The sequence below is a fragment of the Mandrillus leucophaeus genome, unplaced genomic scaffold, assembly GCF_000951045.1.
Source record: "Mandrillus leucophaeus isolate KB7577 unplaced genomic scaffold, Mleu.le_1.0 Scaffold1308, whole genome shotgun sequence".
NCBI classification, from domain to species: domain Eukaryota; kingdom Metazoa; phylum Chordata; class Mammalia; order Primates; family Cercopithecidae; genus Mandrillus; species Mandrillus leucophaeus.
In genome coordinates, this window is record NW_012101264.1 from 434,928 (window position 1) to 462,779 (window position 27,852).

General features: G+C 37.5%; 1 protein-coding gene and 1 long non-coding RNA gene across 3 annotated transcripts in view; one reads left to right on the forward strand and one right to left on the reverse strand.

Annotated features, from left to right (window-relative positions):
- FGF10 (fibroblast growth factor 10) overlaps positions 1–2,612 on the reverse strand; it is an 82,975-nt gene extending 80,363 nt beyond the window's left edge. Inside the window, exons 1-2 of one of the 2 annotated variants that reach the window (XM_011972838.1) lie at positions 1,988–2,612; positions 1,199–1,896 (exon numbers count right to left, since the gene is read on the reverse strand). In XM_011972838.1, coding sequence (XP_011828228.1) covers positions 1,199–1,523 — 325 coding nt within the window. In that variant the 5' untranslated portion in view covers positions 1,524–1,896; positions 1,988–2,612. Of the gene's footprint in view, positions 1–1,198 lie in introns of both variants that reach the window. The other variant, XM_011972837.1, reaches the window with a different exon arrangement.
- LOC105534156 lies at positions 1,573–27,852 on the forward strand. The gene is made up of 3 exons (XR_001005220.1): positions 1,573–1,754; positions 8,096–8,208; positions 26,237–27,852. It is a non-coding gene; the product is annotated as an uncharacterized LOC105534156 (long non-coding RNA).

The window sequence follows — 27,852 nt, forward strand, 5'->3', positions numbered from 1 at the left end:
ATAATCAACAGGGGATGAATAAGTCTCGCCACTTGAAAATAACTGAGAAAGGAAGTCAACAGAGTAATCTGGCTTTGCTGGGTTGATTCAAGAAGAGACACAATATCCACCCCTCCTCTTCTAGTTCTCTCTCCCTCAACCAGCCCACACCCCTGCAAGAAAGAAATAAGGGAAAGAGAGAAAGAAGGAAAGAGAGAGGGAAAAGGCAAGAACAAAATCTAGGGATCCCAGGCATAATTTACACTGAGGAGAAAACGTCACACTGTAGGATAAACTATAGCCATGGAAACAGACTTATGACTTTTACTTTGAAAATAAAAGAATGACAATGAAATTTGTGTGAGGTCTGTGTGAATCCAGCCCCAGATGTTTACAATGCTGTAGTAGTATGGCTCTGCAATATGAGAGGTTTCAGAAGAAACAGTACAACAGGACACCACGAAGCAGTGCATACGCTATTGACAATGCAGACATGAGCATCATGTTACCAAGAGAGAAGGCAGGCAGAAGACAAATAGCAGCGGTGGTGCCTGAAAAGCTAACTTCATGGACTGCAATCACTCAAACTAACATAAGGGACGCAAAACAAAACAAAACAAAAATCAAAACCAGAAAAATGCTTTTCCCTCATATCTAGAGGTGCTGGGGTGAGGGGATGGGGGTGGGGAGAGAGTGGAATTGATTTTTCTTTCTTAAATAAAGTTCCCACAAAGCCCCTATAATTGACAGCGGATGATTATTTTCAGCTTGAGGAGCCTGTCCCAAACTCTTAACAAGATTTCCAGGGAAAAGAAACAAAATGTGTTTACTTGAGCCATTTCCAGAAGGAAGGAAAGAGAACTCTTTGGAGGAGATGGGAAGGGCGGTGGAGAGAGAAAAGGGGCATCTTTGCACTGCAACAACTCTCTTGAGCGCCCTGCGTGGTCCGGCGAGTGACAGGCTGGAGGGAAGGGGTGTATAGGGCGGCAAGGGGTGGGGGATGTGGAGGGAGCGCGCTTAGGGGAGGGGATGCGGCAGCACAATGTATACACGCGGCGGGGGGGCGGGTGGTGAATTAGTGTGAAAGTATTCCACTTAATCATTTTACAGGGGTTGGGGACGTAAATATTTAGCTGGCCACATCTGGAAGAGATTTTTCCCCCCCGTGTGGGCTGGGGGTGGATAATTGGAAGGAGGGGAGCACGCATTTGTTACTTACTGTACGGGCAGTTCTCCTTCTTGGTCCCGCTGACCTTCCCGTTCTTTTCAATCTTGAGAAAGTACTTGGTGAAAGAGAATAGCTTTCTCCAGCGGACATCTCCTTGAAGGTGATTGTAGCTCCGCACATGCCTTCCCGCGCTGGAAGGAGAGGAGAAGGAGGAAGAAGAAGAATTGGTGGTCTCTGGTGACACCATGTCCTGACCAAGGGCTTGGCAGGTGACAGGGACGGAAGATACCAAGAACAGCAACAAAAAGCAGCAGCAGCAGCAGCCTGGCAGGTGGGGAAAGGCTGAGGCACAATGTGTCAGTATCCATTTCCACATTGTACTGAAACTCTCGGCACTGGAAATTGTCTCATCAGAAGGAACATACTGGAAGGGTAAGACCTGGTGCAAGGCAAGGAGAGAGTTCGAGGTGGTGGCTGCTGGTTAGCTCCCTCTGGGCGCGGATCTGGCCAGAAGTGAATGCACCAACATCCATAACTCCTTGGAAAAGCCGGCTGCCTCCCCTCGCTCCTTTCTGGGATCCGCTGCCTGCGCCTCTGGAGCCTCCCGGTGAATGGTGGACGTGGGTGGCCGCAGAAGCAGGAGCTGGTGGTGGCGGTGGTGGTGTTGGTCACAGCGCTCTTCGCTCCCCCAGGAGTTACTTTGTTCTCTTCTTTGCTCCTTTCTTCACCATGTTAGATGCCAAAAAGGTCTGAAAAACAGATGACAGCACGGTGAACAAAACCCAAGGGAGGTGGGGTGGGGAATAGGGGGAGATATTTGCGCCCCTCTGCGGTTGGCACCTTCTGGCCTCTCTCTGCGGAGCCCCAGCCTGCGAGCCGCTTCTACAAGTGTATCCCTTTGGAGTTGTCAGAACTGCAGGCAGCTACCCAGTCGCCGTTGTTTTCTTCCCTCTCTTCCCTTCTGTTTTTAGTGGTGCCTGCCGATTTGAAGGCTGCCGAAAGCCACTTTTTGTTTTGGGGGACGGCGGCTGATGTTTTGTATGGCCCTATCCCCCACCCCCTTCCTTTGGAAAGTCCGCTTGTAAACAGGTTGAAACCTGGAGTCTAAATGTCAGTGATTCTAAGCCAGAGGTGGGCTCTGCCTCTGCTGGTCAAACCTCATTTGCAGGGGTGGAGAAGAGGGGGGAGGGGGTCAACCGGCGGTGGGACATCTGAAACCCTACGCTGCTGGGAACGCCAGGGAGAGGGAGGGTGAAAGGGGCAGAGAAGGGGGTGGGGGAGCAGGGGAGCGAGGAGAGAGCGCGATGCCTTTGCATCCAGCTTGGGGGCTGCCAGGTCCCTTCCTCGCAGCCGCTGTTGCGGCCGCAGCCGCCGCCGGCGCCTCTAGCTCTGGCAAATTCGTTGCTAAAGCGTCCTGCTCGCAGCGCGGGCCACGGCGCTGACGGTATCCTCCAGCTTTCCGAATTTTGCTGTCTTCCAGCCTGAACTAATACCTTCTGGGGAGCCCCTTTCTCACTTGTTTTCCAGCGTAGGATCTCCTCCCCCCACCCCCATTTCTTTTGGCAGTGAAGTACTTGAGAGCCACCTGGAGCCTGATGCTTGGCTGACTTTTTCCCCCTTCTCACTCCCAGAAGAGGAGAGGGCTGGGAGAAAGCAGAAGATGCTGAGGATTTTAAACCCTCCAGAGCAGCAGATTATAAACTGATCGGAGCGAGCACAGAAAAGGAAGACATAATTAGCGTCCTTTCCTCCTCTGCTGCCAGCTTCCAAGGAGGTCTCCTCTTTAATGAATCACTGATTTCTCGCTTCCGTTGCTGAAGTAAAAAGTTCACACTTTGGCCCTTTCTGCCTTTTAAGCTCAGGGAGATTTATCGTCACCCTTAAAAGTTGCCTCTCTCTTGGCGCAAATGAAATCAGGGACCCAAATAACCGATTTCTAATTGCTAACATGAGCCCTTCACTGAATCACGCGTGCACTTCAAAGGAAACGCACTTTATGGCGACCGCAAAGATTTTACCATACAATTTGGCTGAATACCCTGCTGTCTGTTTTCTTTTCTATGCAATTTCCTTTGCACTTAGTCAGAAAGTGGAGGTTTTTTATTTTTTTATTTTTTTAATTTTATCTATCTTCACATTTTATGTTTAAAGGGCTCTGTTTTACAATATCACTGCTCTAGGAGTCTTCCTCTCCTTTTCACACTCTTTAGCCACTCCAACTCCCTCCTTGCTCGCAGAAACTAGCTCACAGCCCAGGTATTGACAGAACTAAGTCCAAGGCTAGGGGGCCTTTGCCAAGAGTTAAGAGGCACAAAAAAGGAAATACTGTGATAATCCATCCCAATCTGAATAAGAAACAACTCCTAGAGGACCACTTCTTTAAGAATGACTCTAAACTAGGGAACGTTTAACTAGAAGGAATGCCTAAACATGTACCGGAATGAAGTATCTATGTCACATAGTACAGTTAGACATTTGTATTTTGTTGAAGCCCATGAAATTGCCAACATTTTAAGGTTTTGTACCTACAAAAATGGTAATTTCATATGTTCCAAACTGAAGTTAGGCTGCCAGTGTAAGATAGAGAAACACTTCAAGGTGAACTGGGAGTTTAACAACAGCAACTGTAATTTGGAGGGAACTAATTAGAAGAGTCTGTGTTCACACAAGCCAGGATCCCTATAATGTGTGTTTGACCTCCATGTTGGTGGTGAACTAGAGAAATGCAAAGAAATAAAAAAATAGCTCTAGAGATGAGCATTAGGAATGATTGCTCAATTAAGTATTTAGTGACTTGAAAAATGAGTTTACATGAATGTTCTTATATTTTTCTGTGCATTCAAATCCTTTGAAATAGAATCATTTAATACTAGAATCAGGATTTTACTTGCATTAGTTATAATTCATGCCATGCTTATTTAGAAGAGTTCAACAATGTGGTGAACATTACAATAGGGTTCTTAAGTTTAATATAATTAGCTGTAATTTCTGTAGATATTAATTGGAAAGTTAAGCAAATAAAGAGCATCCATCAAACAAGTCTTTTTCTTTAGGATACTGAAAAATTAACCAACAGTGCTAATTTCAATGTTTTAGTTCACAGTTTTATACCTGAGAGGACAAACGCCTGAAAGACAGTGTAGTGTTTCCCGTGGATTTGCATTTCAGGCCAATGGTCCAGAAGAATCCAAATGTTTGAATTTACAACTAATTAAAACTACATTTTAAAAAAATTATGTTTGGTGAAACCAAACAATAAAGATTCTGCTGTGAAAAGTTACAAAACACAGGAAGTTATTATTTTGGGGTTTCTCTACAATAGAAACCAACACTATTGATGCCACCTTGGGGTTTAAAAATTTTTGTTAAACTCACCCTAGACATGTGCCCCTCCAATCCAAAGCGAGTCTCTTTCTCCCTCTCTCACACACACAATCTACCAACTTTATGTTCCAGTAGAAGAAGCTATTCAGATCTTTTAGCTAGGAGTTTCTCTTTTTTTCTGTCTGAAATGAGGGAAAACATGTCTTTAAACTTTCATATTAAAATCTGGTTGCAGCAGGTGCAGTGTTTGAAAGTTCTAGAGCCCCTTCGCCACTCTTCTGTACAGCGTGATGACAAGAGGGCATTTACAAAACAGCCCAAAGGAAAAGCTGACATAGCTTTTTAGATTATATCTCATTCTTCTTTTTCTTTTCTGTACAGCCTTTCTTTTACAGCACAGCTGAATCCCTAAATACCCCACTACTTTGCATTGTTAGGTCACCTCTTAGGTTAGCCCGAGAAAGCCTGAGAAAAGTTCCACAGGAAAGATGCACTATTTAACGGAATTCAATCTCTCCCAATAGATTTGAATCGCTAACATAAATGTATGAATGTAGATTATATCTCTGTAATGAGGCCTGAATCATTCTCAGTTACTTCAAAGGACTGAAATTCTACCTTCCTTTTTTAGCTGCAATAATCAGGTCTTAATGGGTTCCTTTATTAATTGTTTCTTTGCTAGGATTGAAAAGGACAGTACAAGCTTCAGATTAGAGTGGTACCTACTAATTCTCAAAGGCTGTTTTTCTCTTTTATCCAACCTCAGGAAGGCATACTTTATTTCTATGCCCTAAACATATCTACCACTATTAGGCTAGCTCTGTATTGACAGAAATAGATGCAGCCTTTTGTTACATGTGATGTCTTGAGAAATGATTGAGGCTTTTTAAAACGAGACCATGGCTGCAGCCATTGAAGAATCCTAAAACCTGGCTCTTCAACCTCAGAGAAGCAATCAGTGTACGTACTAGCAGATCCTTCAGTAGCTATTCTGTTTTAGCAGTTTACATTGTACATATGTATTGCCTGGATTCTTTATGTTGCTCAACACTATCTGTGGTTCAGTTATAAGATGTGTGCCCTATTATGAATGATGTTATTGGCAGTGTCAGTACGCTGCTTCAAATAATGCTAAGTCAGGTCAAAAGTCAGGCAGGCTGTTCAAAAATTTAGACATATGGAGGCCTAATTTTTTCAGCCTGTGGTGCAGGCCTTGTGAGTATGTGTTGCAGCCCATTTTTCCCTCCTGGACACAGATCATGCCAGTTTTAAGGCATTGTTAGGACTTGTGCACTTCCCAGGCTGCAGCTAGAAATGATGCTCATAATCACTCACATTTGGATGAATGAAGGAGTGATACCTTATTGTTTTTAAATGAGGAGCTTCAAGTGAACAGAAAAGCGGTGTTATCCCACAGATAGTAGCATGCAGTGCTTCAGAACCAGTGGGAATCTTAGCTATAACTGAATCCAGCACATGCATTTTATAGATGAATAAATTGATTCCCAGGTCACTCCATGGTAGACCAGAATTTGGAACTCCTGTGATAGACCTTAGGCTACTACCCTAATTTTTGAAACATCTGTCCTGTTTATGTTCTTTTTCTTCCTTCCTACTCCCCTTCTTACCATTGGCCACTCATTATTCTAATATGTCTAAGATGGCAGAGTAGAAATGATAAAAAGGGTTAGGGGCTTAGTTATGGAAAATCAATTACATCTTCGCTGTAATAGATAAACCAGGGAAAAGTAATAAAGTAGTGTTGAATTATTAAATACCAGCTGGTTAGCCAAAATAAATATTGATATATGCTTGGCAAAAGGGGGATATTTTATCAATGCTTCTGAGATGAACACAATCAAAAAGCAATGAATACCCCATATTTTCAGGAGAGCCAATTGTTTAATAGAATCTGAATTTATAAGTTCGCCTCTAGAAAATTGATGAGACTTTCTAGAAAAGTAGATTTATAATTTGATCTGGGTTTCTGTGTTCTAATATTAATTTCCCATAAAGTATTGTGATATTTCAAAGCATAGGTTGCTTAAACAATTTTTTTTCAAAGTTTGAAACCAAGGTTAATTTTCTGTTGCCTCACTTTCAAACAGACTTAATGATCTGTTATTAGGAAGGAAACATGGCCAAGATGATAAAAATGATCTTTTGAAACAAAAAAAGAATTCTGTATAGATTGTTTAAAACATACAATAAATCACCACAAATTCCTGGAACTGAACTTTGCATCTTGGCAGTAAACACAACAAACATATTTTCACAAAGCTGCTGTTTGTCCCCTCCCAGCTGATGGTAAACAGAACCTTCCCTTGACAAAGTTGTGAAGTCTCTGAAGAGTTTTGTTTGTTTTCTGTGTTCCCAGCTGTCCTTTTGTGGATCTGTGCCTCTTTCTACTTCAGGCCCTCTAGGTATCTTAGTCCTATTACCTATGGCAAAATTGTAAACATTCTGATATTAGTCATTTATGTTTGTGAATTAACTGGCAGATTATAATATTTTCTTTAAAGTTGTGATGTCATGCCAACAGACATTTAACTGGTTTTTATTCAATTAATGTTTATTGAGTGCTTACTATATGGTAGGTAAGCATTGTGAATGGTGCAAGGTTTTTTCCAATAAATACGGCAGAGAAACTTACCCCATAAAGAACGTGCATACATGATTGAATACATGGATTTAGGTAGTTTATCATTAATGATGGGCAAAATATAGTTATCTTAGGACTCAGAAACCAGGTATTGGAAAGAGAGATATTGAAAAAGAAAGAAGAACCCCTGAAAATTGTTTTTGATTTTCCTTTTCTCTACAACAAGAGCTAAGGGAAAATGTGACTTCTATTTATGGCTTCATGAACGATTAAGACTTGATTTTTTCCTGTTTTATGTCCCTGGCACAATCCTTTTTTCTAGGTTTTCCTTACTGTGTGGAGATTTTGGTTGCATCCTTTGTGTTGACCCAACCTGACTTCCTTTCCTTTACTCCTGCTCCCAGACTCCTAGAAGCATATTTCTTGCTTTCTAGCTTATTATTTTAATTACTTCCCAACAAAATTTCCCTAATCCTTTTGCTGTCCTCTGTGCCTCTTATTATGAAATATAATTTGACCTGATGTCTTTTCTATTTGAAAAATTTTGCCTCTGTTAAGCAAATTTTGACAAAAAGAAAGTATTTTCTATGAATTAGTATTAGCAGAAAATGTAATGTGTTGGGGGCAGTGCAATATTTGCTATACTGGATTTCCTTCGATTGGCCCCCAGATCCATTCTTTCCCCTTCTCTGTTCAGCTCTGTGCTGGCATTTGTGAATCACCAGTCCTTTTTAAACAGAAGACTTGGAGTTTGTTTTGTCAATGGGACAATGGAGTCCTTAGATCAGCACACAGAAGGTGAGAGAACTCTGGATATTTCCTCCTCTCCTCTTTTATGTTTCAGTGACACATTTCTGGCCGTGGCTGTATCCCTTCTTACTGGGTGACCCCTCCTCCAGGACTCTGGCTATCACTGACATCCCTAAAATAATATTTCCTCTCCATCTTCTTTAAGCTCAAGGACTGGCAGCAGTTCCTGTCTATTGCTTGCCTATCATCATTATCCCTTGTTTCTTTCACAGTGCCTACACCTTTGTAACTGGTTACTTTATTAAAGCCTCTTCACTTAAATCAGCTGGAAAGAATTCTGTCCTAGTCAGGACACTTACTTCAAACAGTAGTACATACCATCACAGTAAGTAACCAGTCCATAAAATGTGTTTTTTTTTGGATATCTAAGATAACAGGGAAGTGCAACTTACTACAAAGCAGGTTGTGAAGCATCTGATGCTTGCGTGATGATGTACAGGATTCCTTGAACCATACAAAAGGTAATGCTGCATGACATTTGCCCTGTAGAAATTTATAATCTAATATTGAATTTTGATTGATAATTGCAGAGTTTTTTATATAATTGCAGAGATTTTGAGGTCTAAAGTCAACGAGTAATTTATTTTGATTGCTGATTGTTCAATAAAATACATTTATATAAATGACTTCAGAAAAGGAATCCAACAAAGTAGAAATTATGTTCATAAATGACATACATTTATGGAAAACTGTAAAGTTCTAAATTAAAATCAGCTTTTTTCTTTTTAGTTTAAATATTTCCTAATATTAATCTTTACTAATCTTTAAAAACAATGTTTTTATAAGGAAACATATTATACTGATGTTTGTTAATAGTCTGGTGTATAAAAGAATGAGGGAAATTAATATTATTTTCTAGCCCACTGAGAGGTATTGTTTGAACATTTTCTTTTCAACTAAAGACAGATCTTTAAAAACGAAGAAATATGCAGCCCTCAATTGTACAGCTAGGTGCTAAATCTAGGTAGAGCACCAAAAACCCCCAAATGAAATACATATGCAGATAATTTTGTGTATTGCTCACTATCTAGACAGTTTCACAAATTTCATCAACAAATGACTTCTTATAGAAATCAATATAGGCTAGAGTCTACGAAGCACAGATCAGGGCTTATCTTTCATCCTCTAATCTTATAACCCTGACAAATCATAGAATTTTGTACCTTTAAAACTGGAAAATACTTTAACCCTTTTTTAGTTCTACTGCCCTTACTTTACAGGTGAAAAAAAAAAGAGATCTGGGAACACCAAGTGAGCTGCCTAGAATGACAGGGCCGATAGTGACAAGCTGCTTCCTGTGCACTAAACTAGTGAATGGCAAGACTTCAACCTTACATACTTAACGATATAATGTACTTTCAAGAATAACAGTGGTCCCTTCTGAGGCTGTGGGGCAAGAAGGGAGAGAGGGAACATTTCAGAATCTCTGGGGCATTTGGCACATGATGTTTGGAAAATTCTCATGGTGTACTGCAATGTTTGCCTTTGGAAGATTCTGTCCTTGTGGTTGAAAACATTCTGGGCTATCCCTAAGTTAGGACAGCATTTTGATATATCTCTTGAATCTTAGCCAGGGGTGAAGGAGACTGCTTTCAGGTTAATGGTTCAACAGTAGGTCCTTTTCAAATTCATTTCTCTTTAAAAATCTGTAATGTCTCCTTCTTTCCTATATGTTAAGTCTAAATTCTGGCTTTCATGTTCTTATTGCAGTGATATGGTTCGGCTGTGTCCCCACGAAATCTCATCTTGAATTCTCAGATGTGGGAGGGACCCAGTGGGAGGTAATTGAATCATGGAGGCAAGTCTTTCCTGTGCTGTTCTCGTGATGGTGAATAAGTCTCACAAGATCTGATAGTCTTAACAAGAGGAATTTCCCTGCACAGACTCTCTTTCTTTGCCTGCCGCCATCCATGTGAGATGTGACTTGCTTCTCCTTGCCCTCTGCCATGAGTGTGAGGCCCTCCCCAGCCATGTGAAACTGTAAGTCCTATTGAACCTCTTTCTTCTGTAAATTGCCCAGTCTAGGTTATGTCTCTATCAGCAGCATGAAGACAGACTGATACCTTCAGTTATCAGCAGAAGTTTGGCTATTTTAATTTGATACTTTAATTCTATTGGCAGAGGGAGAAAGAACTCAGAAATATTTCTTTGGCCAACTTGTGAGAAAGAAACATTCTTTTGCTTTACACCACTGAAACCATGTTCATATGTGGGTGAATTAAGGTAGAGTCTTCCTACCTTATAGCACTAGATAGTAACGTTTATTTATTTAGCTGGTGTATTTTCAAGGTTTTGCCTATACTTGCTGTTTTATATTTTTGTTTCCTAAAAATAGGAACATATATATAAATATATAATTTCCTAAAATATATATGAGAAATATTTTAATCATTTATTTTCTACAATTTGAAACTTAGTTGTGGGAAATCACCCAACTCATTCCTGTCATTTTATAAACACACACACACCCCGCTTCAAGGATCTCTTATTAGACGTATAGTCTTGTTTTGAATTTGAAAAACAAAGCTTGTCAGATCATTAGGAATAGACTGAAAAAATAATAAAATGCTTAAAAACTTGTGTATACAATTTTGGCACAGTTCAATATCTATAACAGATAAATGTTATTTATATTAATTATTGCTGGATTCTGTTTTACAGGTCAGCTTCTAGACTGACAGAAATAACGCTAGCAAAAGAATTGCATAGTAGAACAATAAAAGTAATCCATTGTAACTGGAAGGCAATTATGAGCATTTGATTTATCAAAGAAATTTAAGTGTTGTATGATTAGATGTGTAAGTTATTTGCCCTCTAGTCTGACAAGATGGGGAAAATGTAGAAAGGAACATGGGCTTTAGATACATAAGTCCACGTCCAGGCAAGTGAAGTAACTTGCCCAAGTGGCAAAGCCAACATTTATTTCCATTTTCTGATGCAATCCTCTGCCTAGAAAAGCCCTGGGCACCCAGATTCAGTACTTTGAATCTCAGAAATGCCAGTTGGCAAAGTCTGGGGGACTCCATGTTGAGAGAGCCTAAGGAATAGGGACAGTGGTACTTCACATTATGTCTTTTTATATTTTTCTCTTTCAGGTGCCTGATTTTATTTTTTATTCTAGAAAATTCTTGGTTCTGAAGGTATACTTAAATGAAAGAAATTTCTCTGCTTCTCTGTTTCATTCCCAAATGTAGAGGTTTGTTCTGCAAAACCACCTGCTCTGTTTGGTTATTGATACTACAACAGTAGCAGTAAAAAGAGCCCTTGTCCTTGACTTGGGACTCTGCTCTGTGTCAAGTTAACCCTTCTTCTTTCCTTTGGGAGCAGAGACCTAACTTCTGGGCTACTTTTCCACCAAGATAAAAAAATAATGATTATTTTGCCTAGAAACTCAGGCTGGATAGTTCACATACACTCTACATAATTAGTGGAGTAAAAAACTTTTCAAGCTAGTTGAGGATGTTCCCTGAGAGCATCTGAACCTTACTTTAGTGAAGATTCTTAAAATGACATCAAGGGGGCTATGAAGAAAAAAAAAAAATCCCTATTTACTCATTACTTAAGAGTTAGAATTTAGCTAACAAACTCTGCTGCCATTCTCACCTCTATTTTGGTATTTTGAGTGTGTCAGTTGAATTTTAGCTACTGCATTTTTAAAATAAGTAAAACTTTAAAGTAGTAAAATGAGTCTTAACCTAAAGTCAGGGTCTCCTATTATCAAAGTCCAAAATGAAATTGTTTCTTAGGTTAAAAAAATTATAACCAAGCAAAGCCAGGGAAAAATGTGACTAGTTTATCCTTTGGTAAATAAGCAAGGGAAATGAAACACAGACAGCAAGGAAACCACATTTTTGGTAAAGTTAGAAACCTCAGCTTCAGAGTTTTCTTTTTTTAAAATAAACCAACTTTTAGATTTAGCAATACAAAGTATAATTCATTTTGGTACTTAGGAACGTTTTATTGATAAATGCTATCCTTTTAGGCCTACTGAAAATACACAGTTGTACCCACATGACAGCATATAAAGGTTTTATGAAGAAATTAATTGCTATATAAAGTTTGGGGAGCCAATTTCATTTTCATCATTTTTCTGTCTCAAAACTATTTGCTTCTGTCATTTGGAGGAGAGCTTGTCTCCTGGTTGAATTGTCTTTCTTACAAAATGAATTTTTCAAAGCTACCCAACTGAGGAAGGGTGAATGACCATTAGGAAAAATTAAACATTTATAGCTGATGTGATGTTGGTGGAAAGGAACGAGAAAGCTGTGTACCCCAATTTCCATTACGAGAGAGCAGACTGGAAGCAGAACGTTATGTTCAGAGAGGAGGAGGGGAAGGTGGAATGTTTTGTCACAGCGCTGCTCCCTACAAGGCACTAGTGAAGGGAGGAGTGCAGAGAGCCCTCCTGCGGCATGCAAATGGAAGGGGCTCTGATCCAGATCCCTGCTTTTGGTCAAAGCATCTCAAGACTAACAGCCAGGACCCAATCACTTCCCTCTGTGGTGGAGACAAGAGGATGAGGCACTGTCCTCAATTTCAAGAGTATGTGAGGTTCCTGTAAAGAAATTGTATGCTTACGAGCCTGACAGAAGGGAGGGGGTACCTTGAGCACATTTTCCAAAAGTGGTGCTATTTAAGATCCTGATATGCTTTGGCTGTGTCCCCACCCAAATCTTGAATTTTACCATAATTCCCACTGTCATGGGATGGAACTGGTGGGAGGTGATTGAATCATGAGGGCAGGTTTTCCCTATGCTGTTCTTGTAATAGTGAATTAGTCTTATGAGATCCGATGGTTTTATAAAGGGGAATTTCCCTGCACATGCTCTCTCTTGCCTGCCACCATGCAAGGTGTGACTTTGCTCCTCCTTTGCCTTCTGCCATGATTGTGAGGCCGCTGCAGCCATGTGGAACTGTAAGTCCAATAAACCTCCTTCCTTTATAAATTACTCAGTCTCAGGTATGTCTTTATAAGCAGTGTGAGAACAGATTAATACAGACCCCTTACCTAAATTAACCTCTTTTTTATTATGTTGTATTTCTAGCACTATTGTATAGATATTAAAGTTAGTACAAGTAACATGATTTTATTTGGGAATGAGTCTTCAACTAGTAGATTTTTAAATGATTTTTCATGATAAAATGACCTAAAATACATAAAGTATGGAAGTAATATGTTTTGAACTGAACAATATCTTGAAAAAGGCAGTGTTTTCCTAAGTAGACGTGTGTGCTCTGTGCTGTTGAATATTATTCTAGATTTGTTCTCCAACAAAGTGTATTTCCTGGAACTGTTTCCTATAGGAAAATACACAGTTTCTTAGCTTTCACTTAGTAGACTTTCACATTGCTGAAGAATGCCAGGTCTATTGAGGATGAAAGGGAGATATGGAATGATGACATGATGTGGAATGAGATACGGAATAATGCCTGATAACCAGTGCTTTAACAAATTATATTAATAGTATCTTCTGTCCCATAGGGAGGAAAGAATAATTCAAAATAATTGTCAGGCTTACATAGTTTATTTATATTTTCAGATGAATGGGAAAAGAGGTAAAGGGTGCTGAAACAAAAAGTTAGGAAATCTACATTGTATTTCTGGTTCTGACACTCATAATTTTGTGTCTTAGGGATAATATTTAGGCAAGGGGATAGAGACCTTTTGACTCTAAAATTTTCTAACCTATGAGACCCAGAATAATGATGTTTGTATTGTACTAGCACCACTTAATGGCAATAGTAAAAACAGGTGGTCATTAACATGGAAACCCCAATCTAGTTACTCGGTTATTTCATGGAATCATAGAATTATGGAACTGAAAGTCCTGTCTAAAATTAAGCTCTGTTTTCATTTTTTTATACAATTGCATATGAAACAACTATGGTCCATAGAGGAAGAATTACTTTTCCAATATTGTCTAGTTAATGAATGACAGAATCTTTAGAAGCCCCAACTTTCTAATATTCTTTTTACAATACCAATATTTTACAGCAAATGGCAAAATTTTGTTGTTTTTTTTGGAAAAAAGATAATGAGTAATATAGTGAGAAAATGCAAATGTTGATAAAAGGGAGCTCTGACTAAATGGATTTTTTAAGTCTTACGCAAGTTTCTATAAAAAGGTGTTGCATAAATGTAGGTATTTTATGATGGGAAGGGATTGGAAGTCAAACCATGATGAGATGATACTACTCTGTTTGTTTACATGTTTAATATTTGACAGTCCTTAATTGCACTGATGTTTTAGGCAGTTGGATGTTTTTAGCTAAAATGAATTAATTGCCAAGAAACTATCAAAAACTGCATTAATGAACAGAAAAATGATATAATTTCTAGGAATTTATCCCAAGAAAAAAGTCCTTGGCCTTCTCTTCATCCGAAAAAATGACTGAATTTTTAATATGGATCACACTCTTGAACTAACTGGATCTAATTACTGCCTATTTTGGTCCTTTCCTCTTCTAGGAATACTTCTGTAAACAGAGAAGTTTATCATTAAATAATTGCTTTTATCATCAACTAATGACATACTTTTGTGATGGTTAATTTCATGTGTCAAATTGACTAGGCCATGAAGTGCCCAGATAATTTAGTCAAACATTATTCTGAGTGTGCCTTCGAGGGTGTTTGCGGATCAGATTAATATTTAAATCAGTAGACTGAGTAAAGCAGATTGCCCTCTAATGTGGGTGGGCCTCATTCAATCAGTTGAAGGCCTGAATAGAATAAAAAAGCTCACCCTCCTATAAATAAGAGGGAAGTACTCCTTCCTAACTGGATAAACTGGGACATCAACCTTTTTCTGGCCAGGCATGGTGGCTCATGCCTGTAATCCTAGTGCTTTGGGAGGCCGAGGCTGGTGGATCACTTGAGGTCAGGAGTTCGAGATCAGCCTCTCTACCCCATCTGTACTAAAAATACAAAAACTAGCCAGGTATGGTGGTGCCCACCTGTAATTCCAGCTTCTCAGGAGGCTGAGGCATGAGAATCGCTTGAACCCAGGAGGCATAGGCTGCAGTGAGCAGAGATCACGGTCACTGCACCCCAGTCTGGGTGACAAAGTGAGACTCTGAAAAAAAAAAATTTCTTGCCTTCACACTCAAGCTGGAAAAGCAATTCTTCTTAGGTCTCAAGCCATGGCCATTCAGAATGAAACTTATACCATCAGCTCTATGATCTCTCAGGACTTCAAACTCTGATTGAAATGACACCATTGTTTCTCCTGGGTCTTCAGCTTTCTGACTATAGATCTTGGAATTTCTCAGCCTCCATAATCCTGTGAGCCAATATATAGATGTATTATAAGATAATAAATAAATGTATAGCCATATATATAGATATATGAATAGGATATATATATATATATATCCAATTCATGCTATTTCTCTGGAGAACTCTAACTAACACAACTTTATTTGCTTTCCCCCCACCCCGAGAAAACTTACTGTAGACTTTTTACAAAATCTTAGCCTATTCTTTTTCCATATTTTTGTCAATAATGATTATATGCTAATCTACACACCTTAGAATATTCTCCTTGTTCCTTTTAAACTATGCTTAGAGTGTCTATATCCTGAATTTTAACCAATGCTGATCTTATTCATATTTAGGTGGCTTTGCAGTTAGACAGAAATAAAGCTGGTTTTCATTTTTTTGAATTTCCCAACTCTATTTTTAAAAAATCGCCTAGTAATTAATTTTAACAGTATCAAATTGTACAATTTTGGGGCCCATGATTCTTGTGTTAGTCTATATGAAAATTGTCTTTTGGAATTTTGCAATGCAGAGCTTTATGTAGAAGATACTGCTGGCTGCCTATCCAAGAAGTACGACCAGCTTTTTCCTTTGTGACAGAGTCTCTAATTTATTTGTTGAACAAACTCTCCTCCTAAAGGCCATATAACTCACTAAACCAAAAATAGTATACCATTGTTTTTGCTGGTAATTGGACTTAGGATGGACATGTGACATAGTTCTGTCATAGGGGAAGGCTTCTGGCAACCTTACTGATAAATAAAAAGAGATGTCTCTTTTATTCTGCCAGGCATTGCCATACATAGATACAGTTCCTGGAAGTATGACAGCGTTTGTGACTATGAAGGGAGAAGTGGAACTGGGCATAGGTCAATGCAATTAGGTATCTGAAGAACAGGGTGAAAAAGATTTTTAAAACATAAAAAGAAACTCTGGGACCTATAGCACAATGGTGTCCCAAAAGAGAGAAGGGAGAGCATGTAGCACACACAAAAAAAGAGAGTAAATAGTGGCCTAAATTTCTCCAAGTAGGTGAAAGATACAAATTTATAGATTTAGAGAAGTTCAGTGCCTCCCAACTTACATGATAACTGCCCCATATGTCTTAAAGAAATTGAATTTGTTAAAGAATATTTTATCACAAAAGAAAACAGGCCTAGATGGTGACCCTGATGAATCCTAAGAAACACTGATGAAGAAATAACCTAATATTACACAAAATATTTCATTAAAAGAAGACAACTTGGGCTGAGGCAGGAGAATGGCGTGAAACCAGGAGAAAGAGCTCGCAGTGAGCCAAGATCGCGCCACTGCACTCCACACTGGGCTATAGACCGCGACTCCATGTCGGGGGAAAAAAAAAAAAAAGAAACAAAACCAACAACAGCAACAAAAGCCTTGTTATGAGTCTAAGAGTAGGTTTAACAAAGACATTGTAAAAAAAAATTAAACACAATTAGCCCTCATAAATATAGACACAAAATAACAAATAAAATATTACCATATGGAATCAAGCAATGTAAAAGCATTTTAAATCTTGAAAAAGTAGAGTTTATTCCAAGCATGTCCATTTGTTTTTAACATTTAGAATAAATCTATATAAATCACCATATTATTAGAGTAAATAGGAAAAGCCAATTTCAAGAAATGTGGAGAAAATATTTGGGAAAAATTCGGCCCCCATTTATAATAAAATGTATCAGTCAGTAAAAATATAAAGGGATTTTCTGAACCCTATAATGGACATATATAAAAATTTACAGGTAACATTTTATAGTGGTAAAATATTTAATATTTCCCCCAGATATTGGGAATAATGCAAAGATGCACACAGTCACCACCATTTGTATTCAACATTGTATTGAAGATCCTAAATATTGAAATAATAAGCTTTAACTTTCATTTTTCTTAATTGATCTGATAGATCATAGTTTGTTCAAAATAATAATAGTATTGTATTCAGCTACATCAATAATCATCTTAAACATCAAGGTCTAAATAAACAAATTTAAAGAAATAGATTTTCAGAGTAGATAAAAAAATAAGACCCAACTATATGTTGTCTGAAGAAACTCACTTTATATATAAAGACACATAAATATTAATAGCAAAGGGATGGAGAAAGATATGTCATACTAAAATTATTTTTTAAAAAGCAGGAGTAGGCCGGGTGCGGTGGCTCACGCCAGTAATCCCAATACTTTGGGAGGCCGAGGTGGCTGAATCACCTGAGGCCAGGAGTTAGAGACCAGCCTGGCCAACATGGTGAAACCCCGTCTCTACTTAAAAAAATACAAAAATTAGCCGGACTGGTGGCACACACCTGTAATCCCAGCTACTCGGGAAGCTGAGGCAGGAGAATTGCTTGAACCCGGGAGGTGGAGGTTGCAGTGAGCTGAGATCGCTCCATTACACCCCAGCCTGGGAGAGAGAGAGACAGAGAGAGAGAGAAGAAAGAAAAAAACTGGAGCAGCTATTTTAACTTCAGACAGAGAAGACTTCAGAACAAGGAAACTTATCAGCGATAAAGACAGACATTACGTAATGATAAAGATATCAGTTCTCCAAGGTGACATAACAATCCTTAATGTATATGCACCTAACACCAGAACATCAAAATACTTGAGGCAAAAACTCATAGACTTTTAAGGAAAAATAGATTAATTCATAATTATTGTTGGGGACTTTCACACCCCTCTGTCAGAAATGGACAGATTTAGGAGACAGAAAATCATTAAGTACATAGTTGAACTCAACAACATCATCAGTCAATTGGATGTAACGCACATCTGTAGACTACCTCATCCAAATACAACAAAATACAAAAGCTTCTCAATCTCTCAGGGAGCATTCACCAATATTGACTGTATTCTGGGCCATAAATTACATGTCCACAAATCTAAAGTAAAAATTGTACAATGCCTGCTTTCAGAATACAGTGGAATTAAATGAGAAGTTAATAACAGAAAGATAGCTGGAAAATTCCAAAATACTTAGAGATTAAACAACAGACTTCTAAATAACACATAGGTCAAAAAAGAAATCTCAAGAGAATTCAAAAAATATTTTGAACTAAAAAAAAAGTGAAAACAAAACATCAAAATTTGTAGAATGCTGTAAAACTAGTGCACAGAGAAACACTTACGACACTGAATTGCATATATTTAAAAAAGAAAGAGCTAAAATAAAGTTTCTAAGTGTCAACCTTAGAAAACCAGAGTTTTAAAAAGTGCAAATGAAATCCAAAGTAAGCAGAAAAAAAGAAATAATAAGAATTAGAGGGGGAGGGATTGCATTGGGAGTTATACCAGATGTAAATGATGAATTGATGGGTGCTGACGAGTTGATGGGTGCAGCACGCCAACATGGCACAAGTATACATATGTAACAAACCTGCACGTTATCCACATGTACCTTAGAACTTAAAGTATAAAAAAAAAAAAAAAAGAATTAGAGCATAACTCAATGAAATTGAAAGCTGGAAATTAATAGAGAAAAGTCAATGAAACCAATAGCTAGTTCTATTAAAAGATCAATAAAATTGATAAAACTCTGGCAGGCTAAGAAAAGAGAGAGAAAATATAAGTGATTAGTATAAGAATGAAAGAGAGAACATCACTATAGATCCCATGCATATCAAAAGGGTAATAAAAATATTATGAAAAGTTTCTCCTCACAAATTTGACAACCTGGGTAAAATGGACCAATTTCTTGCAAGACACCACTTGACAATCCTCATGCAAGAAGAAACAGATGATTGAAATTAAGCCTATGTCTATTAAGGAAATTGAACAGATAATTAACAACCTTCCAAAATAGAGAGCTCAGATGGGTTCATTGATGAAGTCTACCACAACACTTAAGCAATAAATTATACCAATTCTCTACAATCTCTTACATAATATAGAAGCACAGGAAATTCTTTTTAATTCATTATATGAGGTCAGCATTACCCAACCCAAACCAGATAAAGCCATTACAATGGCTGGACATGGTGACTCACGCTGGTAACCCCAACACTTTGGGAGGCCAAGGCGGGTGGATAACATGAAGTCAAGAGTTCGAGATCAGCCTGGTCAACATAGTAAAACCCCATCTCCGCTAACCTGGGAGGCAGAAGTTGCAGTAAGCTGAGATCATGCCACTGCAAGCCTGGGCAACAGAGTAAGACTCCATCTCAAAAAAAAAAAAAAAAAAGACAACTCAAAAAAGGAAAGTACAGACCCATATCACTCAGTAACATAGAAACAAAAATCCTCAAACAATTTTCAATTAAAAAAATTGAATCCAACAATGTATAAAAGAATTATACACAATAACCAAGTGGGATTCATCTCAGGTATTCAAGGCTGATTTACATGCTAAACCAATGCAATCCATCACATCAACAGCCTCAAGAATAAAAATCACAAGATCATATCAAATTCAACACCTATTTATTAAAAAAAAACTATCAGGAAATTAGAAATAGAAACTTTTTCAACTTGTTAAAGAACACACACACACATACAAAAGTCCACAGTAACACAATAATTATGAGAAACTTGAAGTTTTCCCACTAAGATTAGATACTACTGCTTTTAAACATCATATTGAAAGTCCTAACTAATGCATAAAGACAAGAAAAGGAAATAAAATATATAAAACTGTCTTTGTAGATAACATGATCATTTATGTAGACAATATGAATGAAATAAACAAAAATACTCCTAAAACTAGTGAGCGATTATAGCAAGGTTGAAGGACACAAAGTTAATATACAAAAGTCAATCACTTTTTAATATACGAGCAATGAACAAGTAGAATTTGAAATTAAAACACAATTTTATTTACATTAGCACCACAAAAATGAAATACCTAGATGTAAATTTAACAAAATATGTATAAGATCTGTATGAGAAAAACTATACAACGCTAATGAAAAATAGCAGATAAGAAATAAATTGAGAGAGAGTTCATGTTCATAGATAGGAATACTCAATATTGTCAAGATGGCAGTTATTTCTAACTTGATCTATATACTCAAGGCAATCCCAATAAAAATCTTAGGCAGTTAATTTGTGGATGTTCACAAACTGATTACCACGTTTATATGGAGAAGCAAAAGACCAAGAACAGCCAACAAATTATTAAAGGAGAAGAATATCAGATCACTGATATTACCAAAATTCAATACTTACTACAAAGTTACAGTAATTAAGACAGTTTGGTGTTGGTGAAACAATAGACAAACATGTAAATGAAACAGAATAGCGAGTACAGAAACAAACCCATAAAAATATAGTCAACTGTACTTTGACAGAGGAGTAAAGGCAGTACAGTGGAGAAAAGATAGTCTTTCACTTGCTGGTGAGAATGGGAAATGATACAGTCACTTTGGAAGACAGTTTGGCAGTTGTTTATAAAACTAAACATACCATTAGCATTCAATCCAGCAATCATGCTCATTGGTATTTACCCAAATGAATTGCAAAGTTGTGCCTCTGCATGAAAGTTTATAGCAGCTTTATTCATCATTGCCAAAACTTGGAAGCAACCAAGATATACTTCAGTCGATGAATGGATAAATAAACTATGCTACAGTCAGATGAAGAAATATTATTCAGGGCTAAAAAGAGATGAGCTATCAAGCCATGAAAAAACATGGAGGAAATTTAAATGGACATTACTAATTAAGTGAAAACAATCTGAAAGAGCTACAGTTACTATATTATTCCAACTATATGACATTTCAGAGAAGGCAAAACTGGAAACAGTAAAAAATTAGTGGTTGCTGAGAGTTCAAGAGAAGGAAATGATGAATAGGCAGAGGATAGAGGATTTTTAGGACAATGAAACTATCCTATACAATAGTACAATGCACCTGTAATCCTAGCACTTTGAGAGGTCAAGGCGGGCGGATCATGAGGTCAGGAGATCGAGACCATCCTGGCTAACATGGTGAAACCCTGTCTCTACCAAAAATACAAAAAGTTAGCCGGGCTGGGTGGCGCATGCCTGTAGTACAGTTACTCGGGAGGCTGAGTCAGGAGAATCGCTTGAAACCCGGGAGGTGGAGCTTGCAGTGAGCTGAGATTGCACCACTACACTCCAGCCTGGGCAACAGAGCAAGACTCTGTCTCCAAAAAAAGAGAGAAAAAAAAGTACAATGGTGTAACCACCATTGTACATGTCAATATACATTCATCCAAACCTATAGAATGTACAATTCCAAGAGTGAGCCGCTATGTAAACTATGGACTTCAGTGATAAGGATGTGTCAATATACATTCTTGCATTGTAACAAATGTACTACTCTGGTATAGTGGCGGTGGTAGTTGTGTTGAGGGGCGGTGGACAGTGTGTGTGGGAACTCTCTGTACTTTCTGCTTAATTTTGCCATGAACCTAAAACTCTTCCAATAGGTAAATTTTATTAATTAAAAATTCCCTGACACATACACAAAAATTAACTCAAAATGGACTATGACATAAATATAAAAGCTCAAATCATCAAACTTTTCAAAAAAAGTAATTTTCATGATGTTCATGTAAGCAAAGGTTTCTTAAGTTTCAGAAATAATACCTATAACAATTGAGAAATTATACTTTATCAAAAATTAAAATATGCTTATCAAAATGCGCAGTTAAGAAAATGAAAAAAAATGAAAAAAAATGAAAAAAAAATGAATAGGCAAGCCGCAGGTGGGAAGAAAATTGTATACATACCGCTGGCAAAGAGGAGGTACATGGGATATACAATGATACCCTATAATTCAATAAGCAAAAGACAAATAACCCAATTAAAATGTGCAAAAAATTGTACAGACATTTTACAACACAAGATATATAAAAGGACAGTAAGCATGTAAAAAAGTGTTCAGCATTATCTGGCATCAGGAAAATGTGAATTAAACCTGATATGTGCAATTTATTTAGAAATGCATATAAAGTGAAGTGGCTGGATTGCTAAATGGGATGATGATGACATAGAGATATATGCAATAAAACAAGCACAGTAAAATGTATATGGTCAAATATAGGTGATGAGTATTAGGATGTTTATTACAAAATTTGTTCCACTAAGTTGTATGTTAAAGTTTTTCCATAAGGAGATCTTGGACAATATAAAGACAAGTGAATACAATAATCATTAAACAGTAATAAAAATGATTTACAATTATGAAATATCTAAACTGATCTAGAATGTGGAAATTATGCATTTTATTTAAAAGCAATAAGTGCTGCACAATAATAACACAGAGAAGACTAGATGGATTGGGATATGGGAGGTGCCTGCAATTTTTTTTTTTTTTTTTTTTTGAGACGGAGTCTCGCTCTGCCGCCCAGGCTGGAGTGCAGTGGCCGGATCTCAGCTCACTGCAAGCTCCGCCTCCCGGGCTCACGCCATTCTCCTGCCTCAGCCTCCCGAGTAGCTGGGACTACAGGCGCCCGCCACCTCGCCCAGCTAGTTTTTTGTATTTTTTAGTAGAGACGGGGTTTCACCGTGTCAGCCAGGATGGTCTCGATCTCCTGACCTCGTGATCCGCCCGTCTCGGCCTCCCAAAGTGCTGGGATTACAGGCTTGAGCCACCGCGCCTGGCCTACAATTTTAAATAGGGTTGTTACAGAGTCTTCACTCTGAAAATTACGCCCAAGTTCAGAATTAAAGGAGGTGAAGCAATTAAGTAAGCAGCAATTTGGAGGAAGGTTGTTATGGTTAAGGGTGACAAGTGCAAAGACCCTGAAGTGGACCATATCTAGCACAGTTAAGAGAGAACACAGAGGTTGGTTAGCTGGAACAGAATGAGCAAGGTGTAGAGTAACAGGAGATCAGGTCAAAGATCTGGTAAAGAGCTGCAGGTGGACCTGTGGGTTCATGTGTGTAAAGACTTTGGTTTTTACTCTGACAGAAGCACAAAACTATTGAGACTTTTTATGAAAATAGTGGCATCATTGATCTTAGGGTGAAAAGAATTACTCTGATGGCTGAGAGTATATTGTAAAAGAACAAAGGTAGAAGCAAAGAGACCATTTTGACAACTAGAGCTGTAATCCAGGAAAATGAGATAGCTGGACTAAAGGTTATAACATTAAAAGTGGTGAAATGTGATTGTATCCTGGTTACATCTTAGAGTATAATCAACCTGATTTGCTGATATGTTGTATGTTCAGCATGAGAGAAAGAATCGTCGAGGACAGAACCAAGATTTTTTGCTTTGAGAAAGTGGAAATATTGAGTTTGTGTAAGATACAGAAGAAAAGAGGAGAAGTGCTGGAGTGAAACTGCCTTTGAGTCGGCAAGAGAGAATGAAATATGGTGTATAGATGAAGGGATTAGATTTAGGGGAATAAACAGTTAATTTTACCATGGGTGAGAGAACATGGTATATGGTATAGATGATATACATATACATACACATATACAAATTTGTCAAGTGGCAAATTTGTCTCAGGTAGCTTGTGAGAGTCTTCCCTTTTGATTACTTCTTATGTTCTTAGTGAAATAAAAAAACTTGGTCATCAACTGAATTTTATTTTTACCTTTTACATTAAAAAAATGTACACACTCTTTGACCCAGATGTTCCACTTCCGGGAATCTATCCTTTGGAAACAAAACACTGGCATACAAGGACATAGGTACAAAATTTATTAGTGTATCAATGTTTATAGTGACATAGAAAAAGCCTCATATTTAATATTCATCATTCACAGAGAAATAATTTTATACATTTTGGGTCATCCCTATTATTAAAATTTTTTCTCCTATTTGAAAATCCAGTAAATGTATGTGTATTTACCTGGAAGGATGGTCATGTAATATTGTTAAGTGGGCAAGGGAAAGTAAAAAACATTGTGTGTAATGTTACTGTTTTAAATGAACAAAAATAAATCTTATATACATTTCACATGTATGTATAAATATGGGTAAAGATGTTAAGAACAAACAACTAACAATTTAAAATTGGTTAGTTGAGGAAATAGAAATGGAGGATTCATGCTTTAGATTTACATTATTTTTCTTTATCTATACTTGCATTGCTTCAGTTATATTAGGAAACACATTGCTTTTGAATAAATACTTATCGGAGAAAATCCATTTTTTAATAAAGGCATATTCAATTTTTTTGTAAAAAATTTACCTATATACCTGATAATTTTGTGTTGGGAGTATCATTCGATATCATTATGTTCATATTTAGATTTTGTTTAACCATTAACAGATACAGCCGAGTTTAACTCCCACTCTATAACTCATCTGTCAAATGCTTTCTGAATGTTTCAAAGATTTTACATCACATTTTAAAAGCTTTTTTATTTCAAATGTCAAATCATATTTATGCCATATTTTCATTAATAATACATTTTATCATAATGCAATTACCATTCCAGTATACCTTATATATTTTCTCATAATTTACCTTTCAATCTAATTATTATGTCTTATGGTGATGCATGAATTTACACTCTGTTCAGCCATTATAAAATTATGTTACTAGGTCAACTTACCATCATCCCAGATCACTTTTATTACATTTCCTATTTGTATTTTTATTATATCTCTTGGTTTATGGGTTTATTTTGCTTATGATTGAGAAGTAAACTGATTTCCAATTTTTGTTGTAGTTGACTTAAATATTCTCTTATAACCGTTTTAGTAAAATACTATTTTCCTATAAAAGAATATTTAATCATATGATTATGTAGAATGTATTTTTAATAGAACAGTTTATATACTGCTATGGTCTGAATATTGGTGTCTCCCAAAATTCATATATTGGAGCTTAATACCCAGTGTGATAGTAGTAAGAAGGTGAGCCTTTAGGAAGTGATTAAGGCCTGATAGCTTCATCCTCATGAATGGGTTAGTACCCCAACTAAAAAGAGGTTTCAAAGGAACTCCCTGTGCCTCTGCTATGTAAGGACTCAGCAACAAGGCACCATCTATTAAGTAATGAGTGAGCCCTTACTAAACACCAGATTTATTGGCATCTTGATTTTGGACTTCGCAGCCTCCAGAAATGTGAGTAATACATTTCTGCTGTTTATAAGTTGCTCAGCCTAAAGTATTTCATTATAGCAGCCCAAAAGGAGTGAGACACATATGCATATTAAAGTCACTTCTAACACCACCACAGTTACCAATCTTCTGTCCAGCTTCCCTCTGATGCCTTTTACTATTTCATGGAGCTCTGACCCTAAGTTTACTGCATTTTTGCTTCCAGCAACCTGTACCTATGACTGCTCAAAAGAGGACCTCCACACAGGGTAACTTAACTAATGAAGGTCTAGTGCAATGCAAAAATATGAAGGCCAGCTCTCTTGCACTGGGGCAGAATAACTCTGACATACATTCTAGACTGCAGAGAACCCTGGTGGAATCGAGTTGCAGCTATCCTCTAGGGCAGGAGGCTTTGCCTGAAATTGCATTCTTGTTTGGGTTGTTCCCCTGCCTTTCCTGCTTGTCTCACTCCCTTACCCTGGGAGCTCTTTCTTCAGAAATCACTTGCACATGGATTCTTGGGTCTGAATTTGTTTCAGGGGCACCCAGTCTAAGTTACACTCAAACTATATGGCTATTAAATTTCTGTCTAATCAAACCTTCACCTTTAGGCCTCTGCTTTTTTTTTTTTTTTTCCTGGATTATAAGCAATTAAATTGTTTCAAGAGGAGATTACTGAATGAGTGCATCCTTTTAGGGTTCTAATATTTTATACAAATCTTCTGTCAATAATGTCTTATTCTACACAAATTACTTTATTGGTCAAAATTGAAAACTCTATTTGAAAATCAAGTCAATAAAGAATATGTTTAGGAAGAGCCAAGATCTCTCAGCTTTTTTCAACTCAAGTTACATTTGTTACCACTTATTTCACATTCCTAAAAATATGTGGTAGAATTAATTTCTATCCTAGCTATTTTTTAGAAACCAGTTTTCTCACTGTCTGCCCTGTTCTACGGCTTATTAGATATATACTGGCTTTTTTTTACCTTATATCCTACCTAGAACAATGATTGCCCAAGTCATTTGATCCTGGTTATTGCCCAGTTCTGACCCATTGTTTCTTGGTGTTGACTTCCCTGGATTATTGGTTGTCTTGGCTTTGACTTTCAGGTTTCTTTGGTTTGACAGCACATTTGGACACATTTCTGCAAATTGGCCCTTGGCATCTCTTCTTGGAACAAAATTTTGTATTTGGACTCTGGCACCACGCACCACAGATGCAAGCAAGAAGCACTTCTACCTTCTGAGGCGGCCCCTCAAACTCAAGCCAGCTAGGCTAGGCCTGTCCAGCTTTCCGTCAGAAAGAAGGATTGGAGAGTTGCTGCTTACTTTCTCAAATGTCATTACTTAGCCAGTCTTCTGGAGACTGAGATTCATGAACATTGGACTCTTGCCTGTAATTACAATTCTGTAGTATATTAACCTTATTTTCAGTTGTATTTTTAGTTGCTTTATGACTTCATCTTGAAAATACCTATACTCTTTCTGCATTTATTCTAATCTTACTTCTGATCTTAATTTTAAAAGATCTTTATCAATGAAATCATATATAAAAACCTCCAATAACCATTTTTGAACTTTAAGATGTATTCTTAAATTTCTAGTGAAATAGGATTTAGAATCAACTTTGTGAAGATTACTAACAGAATAACAAATAGCTCCTACCATAAGGCAGTTTATAGTTAATGTAAAGAATATTACACTTGTTTATACATCAAAAAGCCATTTTCTTTCTGTAAACCTCAGAGAGCTATCTTTATTTAATGAATGAATGAATGTTTGATGAATGAATTCCTGTCAGTCTTTACTGAAGTCTTATCTCTTATCTGGAATTCTTTCTTTAGCCCCTATGGCTTCATAAATTCCAACCAATATTCTGACTTAATTCAGATTCCTTACAAGGATCTGAGAAGGGTTGGAGCTGTGGTATGGGTATGACTGGTAGATAGTTTTGAGCAACACTGTCACCAGAAAATCTCTATTTTTCTCCCAGTGACTTTTTGTTGAGGGTTGAAGAGTTTCCTTGAAGGTAAAAAACAAAAAACAAAAAAAACCTGTACTTATCCAAAATGTTACAGATGTAACTTATGGTTCAACAGAAGCCTTTGCAAGCCAGGATACAGAAAGAACCTTGAACTCTTGCAGAAGTTTGCAGATTCAGCAACTTCTGAATCTGAGACTGATGTAGGAATGAAATGGTAATTCTGAGTATGGTGTGGTACCAAGTCCTGAAACCGATTCCAATATACCTACCCTAGAAGCATGTGGAGATCCTGAGGACATGAAGGGCTCTGCGTGTGATCTGGAAAAGGTGTTCCACTATATTCTGAAATATGTATGGGCTGTGGCAGGCAGAGCCAATTATCCAGCAAAAATTCATGAATTGTTACTGAAAAGTGACTTCTCAGATAAGTATTACCTTTCTCAGCTCTCCTTGTCATTAGGCATTACCAGGGTGACTCAGCTCTATCCAGTGGAATATTGTAAGAAGTGATGTTACTATTCAAGATCTGGCTCATGGAAGTGCTCCTCTGTGATCTTTTCTCTTTTTTTCTGCTGCCTATAATAAAATCTTCTCCCAGGGAACTTTGGAAGCCTCATGCTGAAACAGCAGGAACTTCACCAATCTGGGTCTCTGTGTGACTGAAAGTGTAAGAGATGGCAGATCCATCTCCCTGTTCTCTCACCTCTTACTGTCACGTAATCAAGAAATACACTTCTATTGT